Below are 16,305 nucleotides of genomic sequence, written 5' to 3' on the forward strand. Positions count from 1 at the left end.
AAAGCTGTTCAAAACTAATATTTTTTGCTGCTTTCATTTAATGCGCATCAGAGTGGTATTGGCTTGGCATTTCCACTCCTCTTAAGCAAACCGAGTTATATGATGGTGAGCAAGCGTGCACATTTGTGAGCTACCCAAAGCAAAGTAAATGGGCAATATTGCCTTAAACGAGGGTTCAGCACACCAAGTTACTTAAGGGATGGTACGGCTCATTTCCCCTTTTACCTTCACACTAGCCTTATGATGTCAATCTTTGTACTGGACTCACTGTATGGAGATCCGTTTGTGGGGTGGGGGGCTAGTGGGAAGGTGGAATCACAAAATACTAGTGAAGAAAGCAGTAGTGATTAGGTCTTCTTTGGGCATGAACTGTCTTCAGGGCCTCGTGTGCACATGCATGATTCACCAACAGAATAGCATTGGTCCATTTGTTCCTTTGGGCCTATGGACGGAACACCGACTTGCAGTGTAGTACGAATTTCAGCTCCTAACATCGGTGTCGAACAAAAAGTTCAGTTAAACTAGTGTGAAGTATTTTACATTGGTTATGTGGAAGACCGTCTAGATTTGTACCCATTTACTTCAATTTGCAAATGTGTACTTATCTGCGCATTTTGCGATAACGACCAATGCACCACCTTTTTATATAGAGAATGCATTTATACAGATATTTTGTGTGGAACTTCCTTGGTGGGATAATCAAAAGCCGTAACAGGATCTTTGACTTCTGAGGGATTGACTTGGCTGCTCAAAACATTTTACCAGTTGGAGAGTGAGGCACCCTGCAGGTAAAATACGACTATTCCAGTCTCAACAATCACAGAAAGGGCAACAAAGCTAGTGTATGGCAGGCATGGTATCACAAGTACACACTGGTACAAGAGTTGCAAGTTTCAAAACCTTTACTGTTAAATTCAAGAGGGTTTGAAAAACTCCTGTCTTGCCCTATAACTAAGATGGGAGTAACCTCGACAATCAAATAATAAAGGAACAGTCCTACTGAGTCTTAAACAATAAAGGATTATACTAACAAAAACCTAATGCATGCCTTCACTCCAATACACTCTACTGTGATATAGGGATATGTATCTTCAAAAGGAAAAAAGATCAGCGGTGAAACGAAATGTCAGAATGGCAATATAAATACTATTAATTCTCGACCCCACATTGTATAGCACGGGGTTGGCGGCTGGCTCTGCCCTCCAGAGCCTTCTTGGCCATCCAAGTGTGAGTCACAAGTTCACAGGTTTATCCTCTCTGGTTCGGCTCACCCAGCTTCAGGTCATCCTTCAAGCTTTTACAGTTTCAGCAAAACAGTTCTTGTATTTGATCACAGTTCACAATAGGTTCCCCTCAATCAGGCTCAAACCTTTTCTCCTTGGTGGGCTTCCCTTGCCCAAGCTTTTCACATTCCACACAATGGGTTCCCCTCAGTTGGGCTGGGCTGGGCTGAAATCTCCTTTCCTATTTCGATTTCACTGTTGAAGACTTTTGAAACTGAGGATTTTTCACTTTCACCTCCACATGACCACTTCAACCCTCCTTTCTCCCTTTACTTCCACTTTAAATATTTTCCTTCAGTTGCAATGTCTTTTGGAAAAAGTACTTGTTACGTATGACTTGCTTTTCAAATGGGTCTTTCCTCAGTCGAGCTCAGATCCTCCTGTTTCTTTCACACACGGGTCTCCCTTGGGTATAAACGCATTTCACTGCGGTATTTTTCATCGCAGGTTTTTTCATCGCTGTTTTTATTTCGAAAAAAACTTGTTAAAAAATGAAATATATGGTTGTGGGTGTAAGGGAATTAAATAAAAAAAACGGGGGGTTTGGGGCAGTAACCCCCCAAAAAAAAAAGCAATGAAAAAACCTGCGATGAAAAATACCGCGGCGAAATAACGTAGAACCCTCCCTTGGTCGGGCTCGGACCCTCCTTTTACCTTTCACATGGATCTCCCCAAGTCGGGCTCGGACCCACCTTTCGTCCACTTGTCCGATTCAACAAAACAAAGCTCAGTTTTGTGAGCTTTTCACTCAACGCTCATCTCTCACTTCCCTCTGCCTGTACAGCTTTAAAACATTTCACAGAGACTTTCGATTGAGCAATCTCACTTTGCCGGACCACTCTGCTACTTTGTATTTCATATTCACAGTTCTTAACAATGGATTCACTTCCGCTCGCAGCTTATCGGCGCTCGTGTACCCTTCATCCCTCGGATACTGTTTCAAGCATTTTAATTAAACACAGACTGGGCTTTCTTTGCTTCCCTTAACTCTCTGGTCGTGCTAAGATGCTTTCCATTTTTCGCCTTTGATTTAGCAGTCAAGGTTGTTACCACTGCCGCCTTTGCACCTCCCCAACTCTGCCTTTCACCCAGGAGGGTGGCTGGTAATCTTGTAGCACTTGGAAGACTCTTTCTCCCTTTGTGCGCAACTCTCACAGCCTTTTGGAAAGAACGATGTCTTGCCGGGGGGCTAGGTCTCTGGCTTCCTGCCCCTTCGGATTAACCCCTCGGTTTGTCACTCTCCTATGCCTGGTTCGCCATAGCCCTGGAGGGGCTGCTCCTTCTCATGCACCACCTTGCTCAAAAGTTCTACAAAAAAAAAAATTGTCTTTGGGCTTCAAGTCCCACAATGCAATGTTATTTTGCTCCCACTTCGCCAGCTCCCCTAAAACAGCATTCTGTCGGTTTTGGGAGCTGTAATGTTATATATGGGATGTTTCCTGAGGTCAGAGAATCACAACATGCCCCTCAAAGGCCTGGCCTTTCCTGTCTGGCCAAGGTGAGGAGCTCTGGCTTGGGCACTGCCAGGTAAACCCAGCTGCCCCTGGTTTGGCTTCCTGTAGTGAGCGCTCCCTCGCCATACTGCAGCCTCCCCTGTACTCACTGGCTCAATTTGGCAGTCCTTGCTCCAGGCCTTCTAGGGTTGCTCCAGCTCTGGTTCTTCACTCCTGGCCTCCGTGCTTCCCTCCAGCTTCCTCCAAGCTTGCTCAAAGTGTGTCTGTGTGATCCACCTTTTATACTGGCTGGGAGAGTTAACCAGAATCGGGAGAGAGTGGTTGACCAGCTCTGCCTGGCACTGCCCATAGGAATTCATGGCAGATTAATTCCTATGGGTAATCTTTATTGCTCCAGTCTGCCTCTTCCTCGTCCCAGTGGTTTTGGGGAAAAACAGTGGGGAGGAATTGTGGGAGTTGTAGTATTCCTGAGTGGTGATAGGAAAAGGAAGAAAATTATTATTAGGAGAAGGTGAACAATCTTGTTGTAAAATATGGGGTGCTGTGTTGGTTCTCCTTTTCCAGGTTCTTCTACGCCTCCCGTTGGTGTCTATAACTGTTGGAATTGGGTAGGGGGATAATGGGACAAGACTTCCAATAGTCTATAAAGGTGGAGGAAACGTCGAGTGGGAGTGTGGGGGGAATATCATGACTCTCCCAAGGGTGTTCCTCCCGCAATCCCCCCGCCCCCAAGTAGCCCCTGCCCAGGTGATCATCCCTCGCCTGTCCACCCCCAGGGTTGGGATCCAAGCGACATGGCCCTCCCCAGGCCACCTGAACAAAAGTTCCCCGGGGTCTAGAAGTGAGAACACCCTCAGATTACTCGCACTAGTTACAGGACTAGGAAAACACACATTATTTTGCACCTCTTTCAGGCACAAAATGGCTACCAGTGTTATAATTGCTCAACAGCTGTGCAGCTCAGTAAAATGTAAAAAGCTGCCACCTGCTTGAAACTAGAACACACTGTGTGAGCTACCAAGCAACAAGTCAAAGCTTCGAGGTGTACATTATACTGCATCTTCAGCAGGTTATTCCCCAAATTTAGATGCAGTTTGCCATCCAAGAAGTTGTTGTGGGTAGCTCCAGGTAGCTCGTGACCCATAGTTTGTACAAATTGAAAGAGCCCATTAGTAAAGCGAGGACAAACAATTTCTAAATTCCTTACAAGCCTGGGATTTGGATATGGGCATTATAGTTGGTCAGCATTAACAAGAGTGGTCCATGCCACAAGGTCAGGTCACGTGCAACTATAAATCTACTATTGACTCACTTTTAGGGAAAATGGCTGTGCAAAGTCCATTCGTACACAGCCAAAGTTCTTGCGTAACATTCTGAAGACTCCTCTTGCAATACTCCAAAGGCTTTCATTCTGCTTAGGCTTGCCCTTAAAAAGTTGGGGGGGAAAAAAACAACAAACATCATTATGGTATATTGGAAATATCCACCAAGTTACAATATCAGGATACTACTGTAAGGGGGTGCTCCACAGCAGCACTGGCCCACTTGTATTGCCCAAATCCATTATTAGATTCTCACAATTACCTTTCTTTTTTGCAAACATTAAACAACGTAATGAGAACAATGATGTCTGCGGTCCTAAATTCAGAAATAAGATTACCCCTTATTACTGCCTTCCCCCACTTTGCTGCACTTTTGCAGTTTGTAGGGACTATGTGGCAGCCCCAGCTAGATTCATTATCAGGTGCCCACCTACCTTGGTCCTGCTTTAGGAGCAGCCAAATACATGGCTTCATAAAGGCTAGCAAGAAGCCACACCGGTCAAAACCTTAGTGTTCTACTGTTCCAGAGACACCAAAAGTTGCGGGACTCGGAATAATCCTGAAACATCCCCTTTCACTAACGCCTTTCATCATTCAGACCGCACAATTTTCATTTGTTCCAGTGAGCCTGTCCACATGAGAAAAGGATCAAGCATGCTAGCCAGCAGCATTTAACAGACTGCATCAACACTCTTGCATAGGACATCAAACTTCTTTTCTTTACTATTGTATGGGAGCAAGGGGCCCCCAGGCCTCCTCGCGCCGTACACTCCTCAGTACGGGACTTGGACCACGTGCCTCCAGTAGTGGGGTTGCTCCTTGCCCTTATGTAAAGTTAACCACGGTTCACCGCTACATAGATGGGACTACTGAGCAGGACACGGGGCATCCATCTTTTGTGCCCCCTTTCGACTCCATCTTGGGTAAACAGGCCTCACTGCGATAGTACAGCAAGGCTCAGCTCCCCTTCCACTGCAACAGCCAAGGACAGAGACACAAGGCGCGCAGGCAGCTGGCTGGCCCCCCACCCTTGCACTCCCCCTGCGAAGGAAAGCTCTGCGCTCCCATTCTCACGCTCAAGCTGGAGAAAGTTGCAACAACCAATACGATACAGTTTTCTTCTTCTGCGATCACTGCTAGCATGAGAACCAGCATGTGAACCAGGATGAGCTAAGCACTTTTTGCTCGTTCATTCCCATAAAAGTGCAAGCCACCCACCCCCATTTAGAGTGATTTATTGCCATCCTGACCCTGCGCTCCCTGTAAGGTATTTCTTTCAAGTGCAAGACCCTCGCCTGCGCTGCGAAACTCACCCAACACACCCACTACTAACCTTAAGCACTTCGCCATATTATGTTTTTACTTATACTAATAGGTCTAAAGCTTAGGAGATATGTGAAACACAGCTTGACTCTTTTTACATGCACAATAAAGGTCAAGGCCTCCAATTAAAGCCACGAATGACCCAATTGTACTGACAAATACTATGTGTGATTTGTGTAGAAATATGAAAAGAAGTGTAAAATGTTTAGATAATTTGTTATTTAGTGTTTTACGAATGCAACATATTAGCTTAGGTAGTGACCACAGTGACCGGACCCTGACCTGCGTGGAGCACAAGATATTTGACGTCCATCACCTTGTCAGCCACTCAGCCAATCAGAAGGAAGAGATGCCACCCACATCTACAGCACCACACCGCCTGGCCAATCGGGTCCACTTAGTATTTTTTGTTAGAGTTACTTTTTTTTGGGGTTATTTCCTAGCTGGAGAAATAAACCATCCTTTGAACTCTTGCAGCCGGTTCTCAGTGCCTCCTTCCCCGACAGGGGTTGTGTCGGTTATTTTATTTTCTCTTACACGTAGTAAGACGGGGAAAGGCACCTACACTATTAACATGAGAAACAATGCCACAATGCTGTCGTTTTAAGGCCCCCCTTCACCAGTGTACAGTTTCCCACTGGCTAACTACCAACTAGTAGGCAAGTGCCCTTCAACTAAAGAAGGTCTTGCAAGGCGAGGTCACTAGACAACTCCATATTTTGGTGGAAGCTCCCAATCTGCCCCAGAACTAAAAGGATTGTTGGCTTGTCTGGGGCGTGGAGAAGAGCTTGATAGCTATAATCCAAGTTACAATTACAACAATACTCCAAAAATGTCAAATGAATTGCCTGAAATGGAAACTAACCATTCCAGTCCTCATTTCTTCAGACTACCAACAGAATGAGTTCCAGAGGACTGGAGCGAAGCTAGAGAAGGAATGTTTACTAGCTTTCTCCTGGAGTGCCAGTCTAATTTCCTGACTGGTTATGATCTTAATGGGGGATGACCATGTGCCGCCCAATATTTTTACTTTGCCAATCAGTAGGCTGGCGTACCATCAGTGGTTGCCTTGTAGCTGGGATGGGTAGCCAGTGTTAATTGAGCAAGGTGGAAGTGGTGTGTTACTACAAACCCTGCAAGAGTAGGGGAAATGTGGACCATCCGGAGTGGAATAATGCACTAGGGAAAGCAGATGAAAAGGTGTGCATCGCAAAAGGCATTCAAAATGGAGGGATTCCAAAGTCAAATTAATCTTTAAGCATCACTCACACAACTGTACAATTAAATCCTTTCAGCATCATATTATACAGGCATTATTGCTGATCTAGAACATATCTTACCAGTTGTTCACTATTATAGTGGCCTTCAATGATTCGATCGTAGGAGATGCCCACGGGTATGATCTGGACATCAGGGATGGCTTCAGCGCAGACAGTATCCACTACCACTGAAAGCAGGCCCGCGCGGCCACAGGATGTCTTTCCACTTCTAGAGCGTGTGCCTTCCAAGAAAATCTCCAGAGACTGCTGCTCCCGAAGCAGCTCTTGAATGTACTGAAAAAAAGCAAGGAAAGATTCCAACATCTGACTATGAATGCAAAATACTCTTAGCAGGGCAATGCACATCTGCCGCAGCACATTTCTAAAAATAAATAATTTCAGGATAAATGTAGCACTTATTTTCATGGAACACAATGTACAACTTCATTTCAGATGCTCCTTAATATATTGAGAAAATGGCCAACAGCGCTACACGAGTTTGAGAGGATCACTGTTGTAGGTTCTTTAGCAACAGTCAGATTTTTGTTAATTTTAGACTTTGCGTACAACAATGGAATCAAGTCACTGGTTGCTTAAAATGTTAACATCTATTTCACAAGTTAAATATTAACTAGGGAAAACGCTATTGCATCTGCCAAATACTTTCCTTTCCCCACTTGTCGCATCCCCTTTTTAATTTTAAAATGTATATCCGGGAGGCCACCAGGGGGCGCGCAGGCAATGGCTGCCTGAGTGTGTCGCTCCCGCCGCAGCTGGGCCGTATCAGGGAATTGAGCCCCCCCCGGTGCCCCCCAGGCGGATGAGACAGGACGGAAAGGTGTGGTGAAACCCCCGGGCGTCTAGCGAGCGAAAGAGCGACGCTCGGAGCCCCCGGGATCGAGGAGAACGAGACCCGTGGTTTCGGGCAGATACGGGGCTGTGCTAGGCCTCGGCGGCCGCACGCCGGATAAGCGCGGGGACCGGAGGAACCTCCAGGGCGGATTCGCGTCCCTCCCCCCCTCGGCTTCCGCGCCCCCGAGGTCCGGGAACCAGCGGGATAGCCTGCCCCGCACCAAGACGGGCGGAGCTCGGACAAGGCTTGGCCCGGAGCAGGAGGACAAGCGGACAAGCGCGGCGCTCCACACGTGCGGAACTCGGAACTACGCCACCCTCCCGAGAGTTACTTCGGCGACGACGGGCAGTCCCCGGGTGCGAGGCCCCCGCCGAACCTTGGTGGGGCGAGTGCCCGCCTGGGAAGACAGAGTTATCCCCCCTCGTTGGGGGCCGTGGAGGCCCGAGGGGGGCGGCCCAGGCATTCTGGCCCACAAAGATCGACGGACGGACGGGGGGGAAGGCCCAACGGACTGGCGGCTGACCCTGCAGGGATTTCGCTTTAAGGAAATGGCGTCCAGCAGTAGAAGCCAGAGTCCCCTCCAGAGACCTGAACAGATAGAACAAGCCTCAGGTCCCCCCGTATCTGCCCTGGAGAGAGGCTTCGCCTCTGTATTACAGGAGATCAGGGATATGCGCTCGGACATCGCCCAAAAATTTGAAAAAATAGACCAGAGGGTGGACAAGGTCGAGGACAGATTATTGCAAGTGGAGGCCAACCAAACATCAGCGACGACCCTGGAGATGGACCTGGGAATGAGAATAACGGCCCTGGAAAAGAGAGAAGAGGAAAGGTCCAGGCAAATGGATGACTTTGAAAATAGGGAGAGGAGGAACAATCTTAGATTCTTCGGGATTCCAGAACAGGAAGGGGAAACGGAGAGAGACATCACGCACACAGTGAGGGACATCATCACCCTCCTCTTCGCCGGTGAGATGACCACGGAACCCACGTTCGATAGAGTGCACAGAGCGGGGGGCAGGGCGGGGGGCCCCCGCTCTGTATTGGTCCGGTTCCACTACTACACTGAAAAAACCAAGGTACTGGAAGAAGCCAGGAAGGCCCAGGAGATCACTTATAACAATGCCCAGATCACGATTTACCAGGATCTCTCGGCCTATACCCTGGCCAAACGCAGGATGTGTCGTCCACTAACGATACTGTTGAAAGATAAGGGGGTCCGCTACCGCTGGGGATACCCCTTCTCATTGTCCTTTGAGTACATGGGCCAGCGGTCGACCCTGACCACGGAGGACGACATACGGATGGCCATCCAGGACTATGTGGGGGACCCGGACCCCAGGAGGGCCCCGTCGGGGCCCGGGCCCATCCAGGGACAGGAGACGCAAAACCGGAGCGAGAAAATTCAGAAAAATGAATACCCCCCCGCCGTCCAAGGAGGGAGAGCGGAACGATCCTGAAGGCTGAGACCTGCAGAGTCACGGGGGACGTTGGGAATAACCAGCGGATTCACCGCTACCAGCCCCCATACGAACAGCAAGTATGATGGAACCAGGGAGGGGGACAGCAAAGCGGGGGGGAGGGAGGGCTCATAGGGACAAGCATCAGAATGAATGCCCGGCAGCGGCGGGTAAGCTGGTGGTTCGGCCAGTAGCCAGGGATGGCGGATCTACTTGGCCGGACGCCAGGGAAGGGGGAGGGGGGGTGGGGGTCACGTAGTTGGGGTTGTTCAGTTTGGGGAAGGGGGGCAGTTAGGGTTTTGTTTTTGGCCCGCCCGGGGGGAAGGGGAGGGGGGAGACGGGGGACAAAATACTGATTTAAGAGAGCACGCCAGGAAGAACGAGATATGTGCGTTGGCCGAGAGCGAGGAGGTTCTAGATCATGGCTGACAGTCTGCCCTCTCTGGGCGTGGGTTCCCTAAATGTACGGGGCTTAAATACCCCCACGAAGAGGTCCCTGGTCTGCAGGGAGTTCAGGAGGTCCAAACTTGACTTCCTTCTTGTGCAGGAGACGCACTGGCCGCGGGGTAAGGAGCCCAAAATGCGGGGGGGGGATAGGGGAGGTCTTCAGTGCCTCTTACAGAGGCAAAAAGAGGGGAGTTGCCATCCTGGTATCGAGGAATATAGGGTTTGAGAACGAGGCCATGTTGAAGGACCCGGAGGGTCGCTACTTGATGTTACGGGGGTCCCTTCAGGGGGCCCCAATTACCCTAGTGGTGATTTATGCTCCAAATGAAGGCCAGTCCCTATTCTGGGCAAAGGTAGGGGACAAACTCAGACAATTCTCCCATGGCTCTGTGGTGGTGGGCGGGGACTTTAATATGGTCTTAGACCCTAACCGGGACAGAAAACGAATAGGCCCGCAGCGCGCTAGGGCGGCGGACGAGATCATGGCACGCAACTTCCAGGGGGTCAATCACGACCTGGGACTGTTGGACACGATCCCGACCCCCAGAACGGACACCCCCCACTTCACCTTCTATTCTGCCACTCATGCATCGTTCTCTAGGATCGATTACATTTTGGTGGACGAGATCCTGCACCCTTTCACCTCGGGCCATAGGGTTGACCCTGTTCCCTGGTCCGACCATGACCTGGTCCGTATTACGATAGCGAGGGGAGGTCTAAACGAACGAAGGGGGAGGTGGAAATGTAACGACTCTTTGCTGAAAGACGAGGTACGAGCCCAGGAAATACTCGAGGCCATTAAAGATTTCTTTGACATGAACGACAATGGGGAGGTGGGGGTGCACACCCTGTGGGATGCCTTTAAAGCCACCTTACGAGGAGTCCTGATTAAAATGGGTGCCCAGAAAAAGAGGGAAAGGGAGGTTCAAGAGAGACGACTGAGGGACAAAATAGCCCGGCTTCAACCGGGGGGGCTCCCCTCAGCCCCCTTGGAGCGTGGCCAGATAACCGCCTTGGAGGACTGTAGGCTCCAGCTGAGGGACCTCCTCCTCCACCAGACAGAGAGGAACCTCCAATTAGTAAAGCAAAAGTATTATGAAAAAGGGGATAAGGCAGACAGGATTTTAGCCTGGAAGCTGAGGGAGGAACAGATTGGTGAAAGCGGTTAGGAGTGAAGAGGGGGTGATAGGGTATGACTCAACCCACATTGGAGAGGCCTTCCGCCAATACTACGAGAAACTATATTCGTCTGAATTTAACGGGAGGGAGGCGGAGATAGAGGGGTTCTTGGACTCAATGCGGGTTCCGGGCTTGTCAGGAGAAATGGCGGAAGGGTTGGAGGGCCCAGTCATGGAGGAGGAGGTGGAGCGGGCGATTATGGGTATGAAAGGGGGCACATCACCCGGGGAAGATGGTTACACAACCTATTTCTATAAGAGGTTCTGCTCCGCTCTGTCCCCTTATTTGGCCAGGGTATTCAACGCAGTGCTGGAAGGAGGTACCCTCCCGGACTCCATGATGGAGGCGATAATAGTGGTGCTTCCCAAGGACGGTAGAGACCCCTTGGAGTGCTCCTCCTACCGCCCAATTTCCTTATTGAACACTGATGTAAAGATCTTAGCGAAGGTGATCGGGGGACGAGTGGAAGGGGTCCTCCCGAAGCTGGTTCACGGAGATCAGGTGGGGTTCATCAGGGGGAGACAGGGCTCGGATAACATCAGAAAAACTATAGACCTGCTCCATTACGCCCAGGAGTCAGATCTCGACGCGTGAGTCTTATCGCTTGACTCGGAAAAGGCGTTTGACAGAGTGGAGTGGAGATTTATGGACCTCACCCTCAGGAAAATGGGCTTTGGGGCACACATAATGAGCTGGATATCGGCCCTGTATAGGGCCCCGAGGGCTAGGGTCCAGGTGAACGGCAGGCTGACGGAGTCCTTCCCCCTTAGGCAGGGAACACGGCAGGGTTGCCCGCTCTCCCCCCTCATCTATGTCCTTGCAATGGAACCCCTGGCCATAGCGGTCAGAACACACCCAGATATCAGGGGGATCCAGAGAGGGGAGGTAGAATTTAAACTCTCCCTGTTCGCCGATGATATTCTGGCCTATCTGGTGGACCCGGGAACCTCGCTCCCCCCCCTTATGTCCTTGATGGCGGTATATGGGCGCCTCTCGGGGCTTAAGATAAACGCCTCAAAATCAGTCCTGCTCCCCATGAGAACGGTGGACTCGGTCTTGGATCCTATGTCCAGCTTGGATGGGATTAGGGTGGGCAAATCCTCCATCCGGTACCTGGGCGTCCTCATCACTCGGAACCTGTCCAACCTCGCCCCAGCGAACTACGATCCTGTCATGGCAAGGGTCACCGCGGACTTGAGGAGATGGGGGACGATGATCCTGTCCTGGTACGTCTGAATGACGGCCGTGAAGATGAACGTACTCCCACGCTTATTGTACCTCTTCACCGCCCTCCCAACTAACGTACCCGAACACACTTTCAGGGCCCTCCAGAATGCAGTGAGGGAGTTCATATGGCAAGGTAGGACCCCGAGGACAGCGAGAGCGGTCCTGACCCTTCCGAGGGAGGAGGGAGGGTTCGGGCTACCGGACTTCCGACTTTATTTTCGTGCGGCCCAGCTGCGAGTGTTTCTTGAACACATGAAGGAGGGGCTAGGCACGTACTGGACGTACCTGGAGGATATGGACGCTCACCCACTCAAAGTTAGGGACCTCCTGTGGGCCCCTAGTAAATTCATTCCCAATAGATTAAGATCACACCCAACGCTGGGTGTCCTCTGGGCGATCTGGCGGGAAGGCCCTCAGACAGCACACCTAACGACTTGGCCGTCCCCGTTATCACTATGGGGACACCCCTTCAGACTGGGAAGCAGGGGGTTCCGTAACGCTCAAGCCTGGTCGGACTCGGGGATGGAATGGGCAGGGCAAATGTTCAAGGAGGGGGAAATTCGCCCATACGAGGAAGTGAAAGAAGCCTTGGGTCGGGGAGCCCTCTCCATCTTTGAGTATCTCCGCTTGAAGGGGATCTTGTGTGACCAGGCCTGGGGACAGAACCTGAATAGGCAGCTGACTCCCTTCGAAAAATGTGTGGACACAGCAACCTCTAGGAAGGGGGCGGTATCAGGGATGTACAAAATACTAAACACTGTCAACCTAGGGGAGAGGAGGAGGTTTCGTATTTTCTGGGACGATCTGGCGGGGGAGGAGATTTCGGAGGACGCTTGGGCAAGGATATTTAAGATTGCTTTCCATGGGAATTTGTTCACGGCGGACATGGAGCATAACTTTAAGATCCTGCAGGGATGGCATAGAGATCCTGCGAAACTAGCGAAAATGTTTACGGGAGTGTCCCCCGCGTGCCCGAGAGGGTGTGATCAGGTTGGCACGAGAGCTCACATGTGGTGGCACTGCCTGAAAGTCCAGGCATATTGGGCGGAAGTACGGGGCTGGATCGCTGAAATCACTGAAGACATGCTCCCCCAGAACCCCTTGACAATGCTGCTGGGCCTCCCCCCGGAGAATACAGAGATACTTAGATACCCAAGGATGTGGGAAACCATGCTGAGACCGGGGAGGGTGGCCCTGGCACAAAAGTGGAAGAGCCCAGAGACCCCAACGAAGGAGGTCTGGTTGAAAAAGGTCAAACACATGTTTCTAATGGACAAACTGACTGCAATGATGAACAATAAACTGGGTACTTTCCAGGCGAACTGGTTCGGTGTACAGCAGTCCTGGGGATGGGATGTGCATTGAGCTAAGAGGAGAGAAAGGATGGGACCGGGAGCCCACGGCCCGGGAACAGGCGGATGAGTTGCAGCCACAAAGACAGCCAACGTACCACTTTTCTTGCGTGCTATAGACAAATAAAATGACGACAGTGTCCCCCCAATGAAGGGGATCTATCCGGGCGAAGCTACGGGAGGGGGGTTGGGGGGATGCGGGAGGGGGGTCGGGGCGTTGGGCCAGCAATCTGTATTTCCTTTTGATTCAATTTTTTGAGCCTGTTTGTTGTATTATTAAAAATGCCAATAAAACAAAGTTTAAAAAAAAAATGTATATCCGCTTTTCCCAGTTCTTACTGGTGCAGGTTTCCAGTTATGCTGAAAGGGACACTTCCAAACATCGCTGTACATGCTTTATTGCCCACAAACCAATTATCCCCCTCCCCCATCTGGGCCGCACATTCAAAGAATACCATAAGCAGCCTCAACATCTTGACATAGAAATAAAATCTTCACATTTTAAATTCAAATTCTTTGTCACCCAATTGACTTATTTTGTAATCTGACATTGTTTTTTATTTGTGTTAATCTACATGCCAATTCCTCTTGAGTAAGATACATATTTTGATGAACATTATTTTAATTTTATGGTCGAGTGGTTTTAAAAAATGTTGACCCCGAGTTTTTTTTAAAGTATATGGATTAACTTTCATCAGTTGTAGGTAACGCCCATCTTCATTTCCCCAGACAAACCAGCGACAATAGGAATAGCATCTTGTTTGTGCATTGGTGCTCATGTGCAAGACCTGAACTGAGCAAGTTTGGAAGGAGATAACCCAAGCATTTCAATCGTTGCAAATTCTCCAGCGGTTTGCCATTCTGAAGCAGTGAGGCCAGAGGGTTCTTGCCATCCTTGTAGAAGCCCGAGCCTGATGCAGGCAGGAGTGAAGCAATGGCCTCAGTGAGGGGGCAAACGGGGAGGGGGTCGGGAGGGGGTAGGTCGGAGGGGTAATCAAGGGGGGCGGGGTAATCATCAGTCGCACCCAAGTCTCCCTCTCTCCATTGCCCAAGCTCCAGTCAAAATAAAAATAAATCCCTACCATGTTAATAGGCAAGGGAGTGTTGCAGCTGCAAGGATGGGACCCCAATGTGAGCATGCCCATCAATAAACACGTGGATGTGGGCTGGGATCAGACTCTCGCACAGACAGGACTCAAAAGCTAAATACAAGATGACCAACAAACAGGCACAACATATTGTGTATACTAAACTATTATTGGCATTAATAAATAAAATGCAAAAAACCATACAAATTTAAACTGTAAAAAAAAGTGTCCACTGCCACAAACCCGTCCTCGTCACTTCGTGCAAGTAACCACAAAGTTAAAAATAAAATTAGAGGGACAAAGTGTCCCTACCACACCTCAGAGTAAGGTGATGTGTGCAGGTGAATAAAAACAATAGAGAAAAGTTCTGCCTGCACCAATAGCTGTAGGGCTGGATCAGTAGGCCAAAAAAAAGATGCTTACCAAGTAATGTAAAAAGGCTTCACTGTCCTCCAAAAAGCCAGAACAGCTTCAGAGAATAGCAAGTATAAGGATGCACAATTGATGTCTATGGAGGGGGAAATCGGCACACAGAACATCTTTCCGAACGTGTAGTTATTTGACCTAGGTGAGATCTAGAAGTATAACAGAATACGTTATATATTTTTAAGTATATGAGTGTGTTGTATGTGGACTAATTGCACCCAAGTGTGCGCCTACTAACCCCACCTCAGAGTTAAGCCTTGTCGGTCTATCTACATAAATTACCGTTGAGAGATCTGACTTTTTCTTGGCAGATGCGTTAACCCCCTCACGGTTCGCAATTGTGCAACCCCTAACAGTGGGTTGAAGCAGTGAATAGTTGAAAACATGAATTTGCCCCAAAACAGACACCCAGAGTAATCTAGAGTCGCATGCATGTCGTCGGTTAGGGTACGGCAGAGGAGTGTTATTTTTAAGTCAAAAAATACATTCACAAACTTTAAAAAAAGGTCACACATGGCAGTGCCTGGAAGTATCAAAACTTTGCAAACATTGCATGACAGTGCAAAACAGCATAAAACGCAACAGAGAAGCAAAATGCTGCATGTGGGTGGATGGAGCAGGGGACTGACTGTTCATGTGCAAAATGTTATTTTGACACCATCTGCTCTTCGCTCCACCCCGACCTTGCCAGAGGCCACAAACTGTGCACACTACACCTTTGCAGCTGGTCCATCACTTTTCCACCACATAGTAGGATGCATGCCGCTGGCCTTTGTCACATCACAATTGGGTCCATAGACTACATTAGGCATAGGCATAAGGTGAGCACAGCCTCGACTTGTGCCAACTCTGCCTACAGTTTTACAACTCCTTTTCACTAGAAACACAAGTTTTCTTATGTGTTTATCCGGTTGACTAACATTGGGAAACTATATAAGAGGGAACATATTTAGGCAATAAGCCCCGAGCCAGGGGGCAGAAAGGTGTCAGGTAATGCCCCCGACACCCATAGTTACAGGCCAGCGTGAGGGCCTTAATAAAGGCCCCGGGGCATTGCCAGATGGTGTAATGCCCCCCCACCACTACCGATGGTGTAATACACATCTGAATAAATGAAGCTATCTTCCCTTCAAAAAGATATATTGGCAAGTCCAGACCTAATGAAAATACACACATGTCCAGAAAAATGAAAGAACCGAATAATCAAAAGCAGTTTAGCATGACTGATGGTGCAGATATTGTATAATCTAAGGCTGCCTCAATCCGTATATGTTGTTTTACTGATATGAACATTTTAATGTTAGGCTAAGTGTTGTAAAAAATAAATGAGCAGCATGTCCAGTATGCATTAGATCTTTAGTTATTCAAGCAAACATCTCTTTTTACAAACGTTCGCAAAATACTCTATGGTTTTGTGGAAAACAGCCAGGAACCCTCATTGGTCTTATTTGCCCTAATCTCCTTTCTCATAGGAGTTTTTAGAAAGAGTACACTAGTAGCGTACTAGATGATGTTTCAGTGCAAACCTTAGTACAAAAAACAATACATTTTTATTTTTAGTAAGAAAAGAAGGTGGTTAACCCATCTCAGAAAGGGTGGTGTGCTAACCAGAACCCCCCCTTTCAAACTCCA

At 49.0% G+C, this 16,305-nt stretch overlaps 1 protein-coding gene across 4 annotated transcripts in view; it reads right to left on the reverse strand.

Moving 5' to 3' along the window:
• GPAM (glycerol-3-phosphate acyltransferase, mitochondrial) overlaps window positions 1–16,305 on the reverse strand; it is a 727,629-nt gene that overhangs the window by 409,975 nt on the left and 301,349 nt on the right. For all 4 annotated transcript variants that reach the window (XM_069611788.1, XM_069611787.1, XM_069611786.1 and 1 more), the window contains exons 10-11: window positions 6,723–6,935; window positions 4,050–4,163 (exon numbers count right to left, since the gene is read on the reverse strand). In XM_069611788.1, the coding sequence (XP_069467889.1) occupies window positions 4,050–4,163; window positions 6,723–6,935 (327 nt within the window). The remainder of the gene's footprint in view (window positions 1–4,049; window positions 4,164–6,722; window positions 6,936–16,305) is intronic.

This window comes from Ambystoma mexicanum, chromosome 8 (assembly GCF_040938575.1).
Source record: "Ambystoma mexicanum isolate Mex_15411 chromosome 8, UKY_AmexF1_1, whole genome shotgun sequence".
Classification (NCBI taxonomy): Eukaryota; Metazoa; Chordata; class Amphibia; order Caudata; family Ambystomatidae; genus Ambystoma; species Ambystoma mexicanum.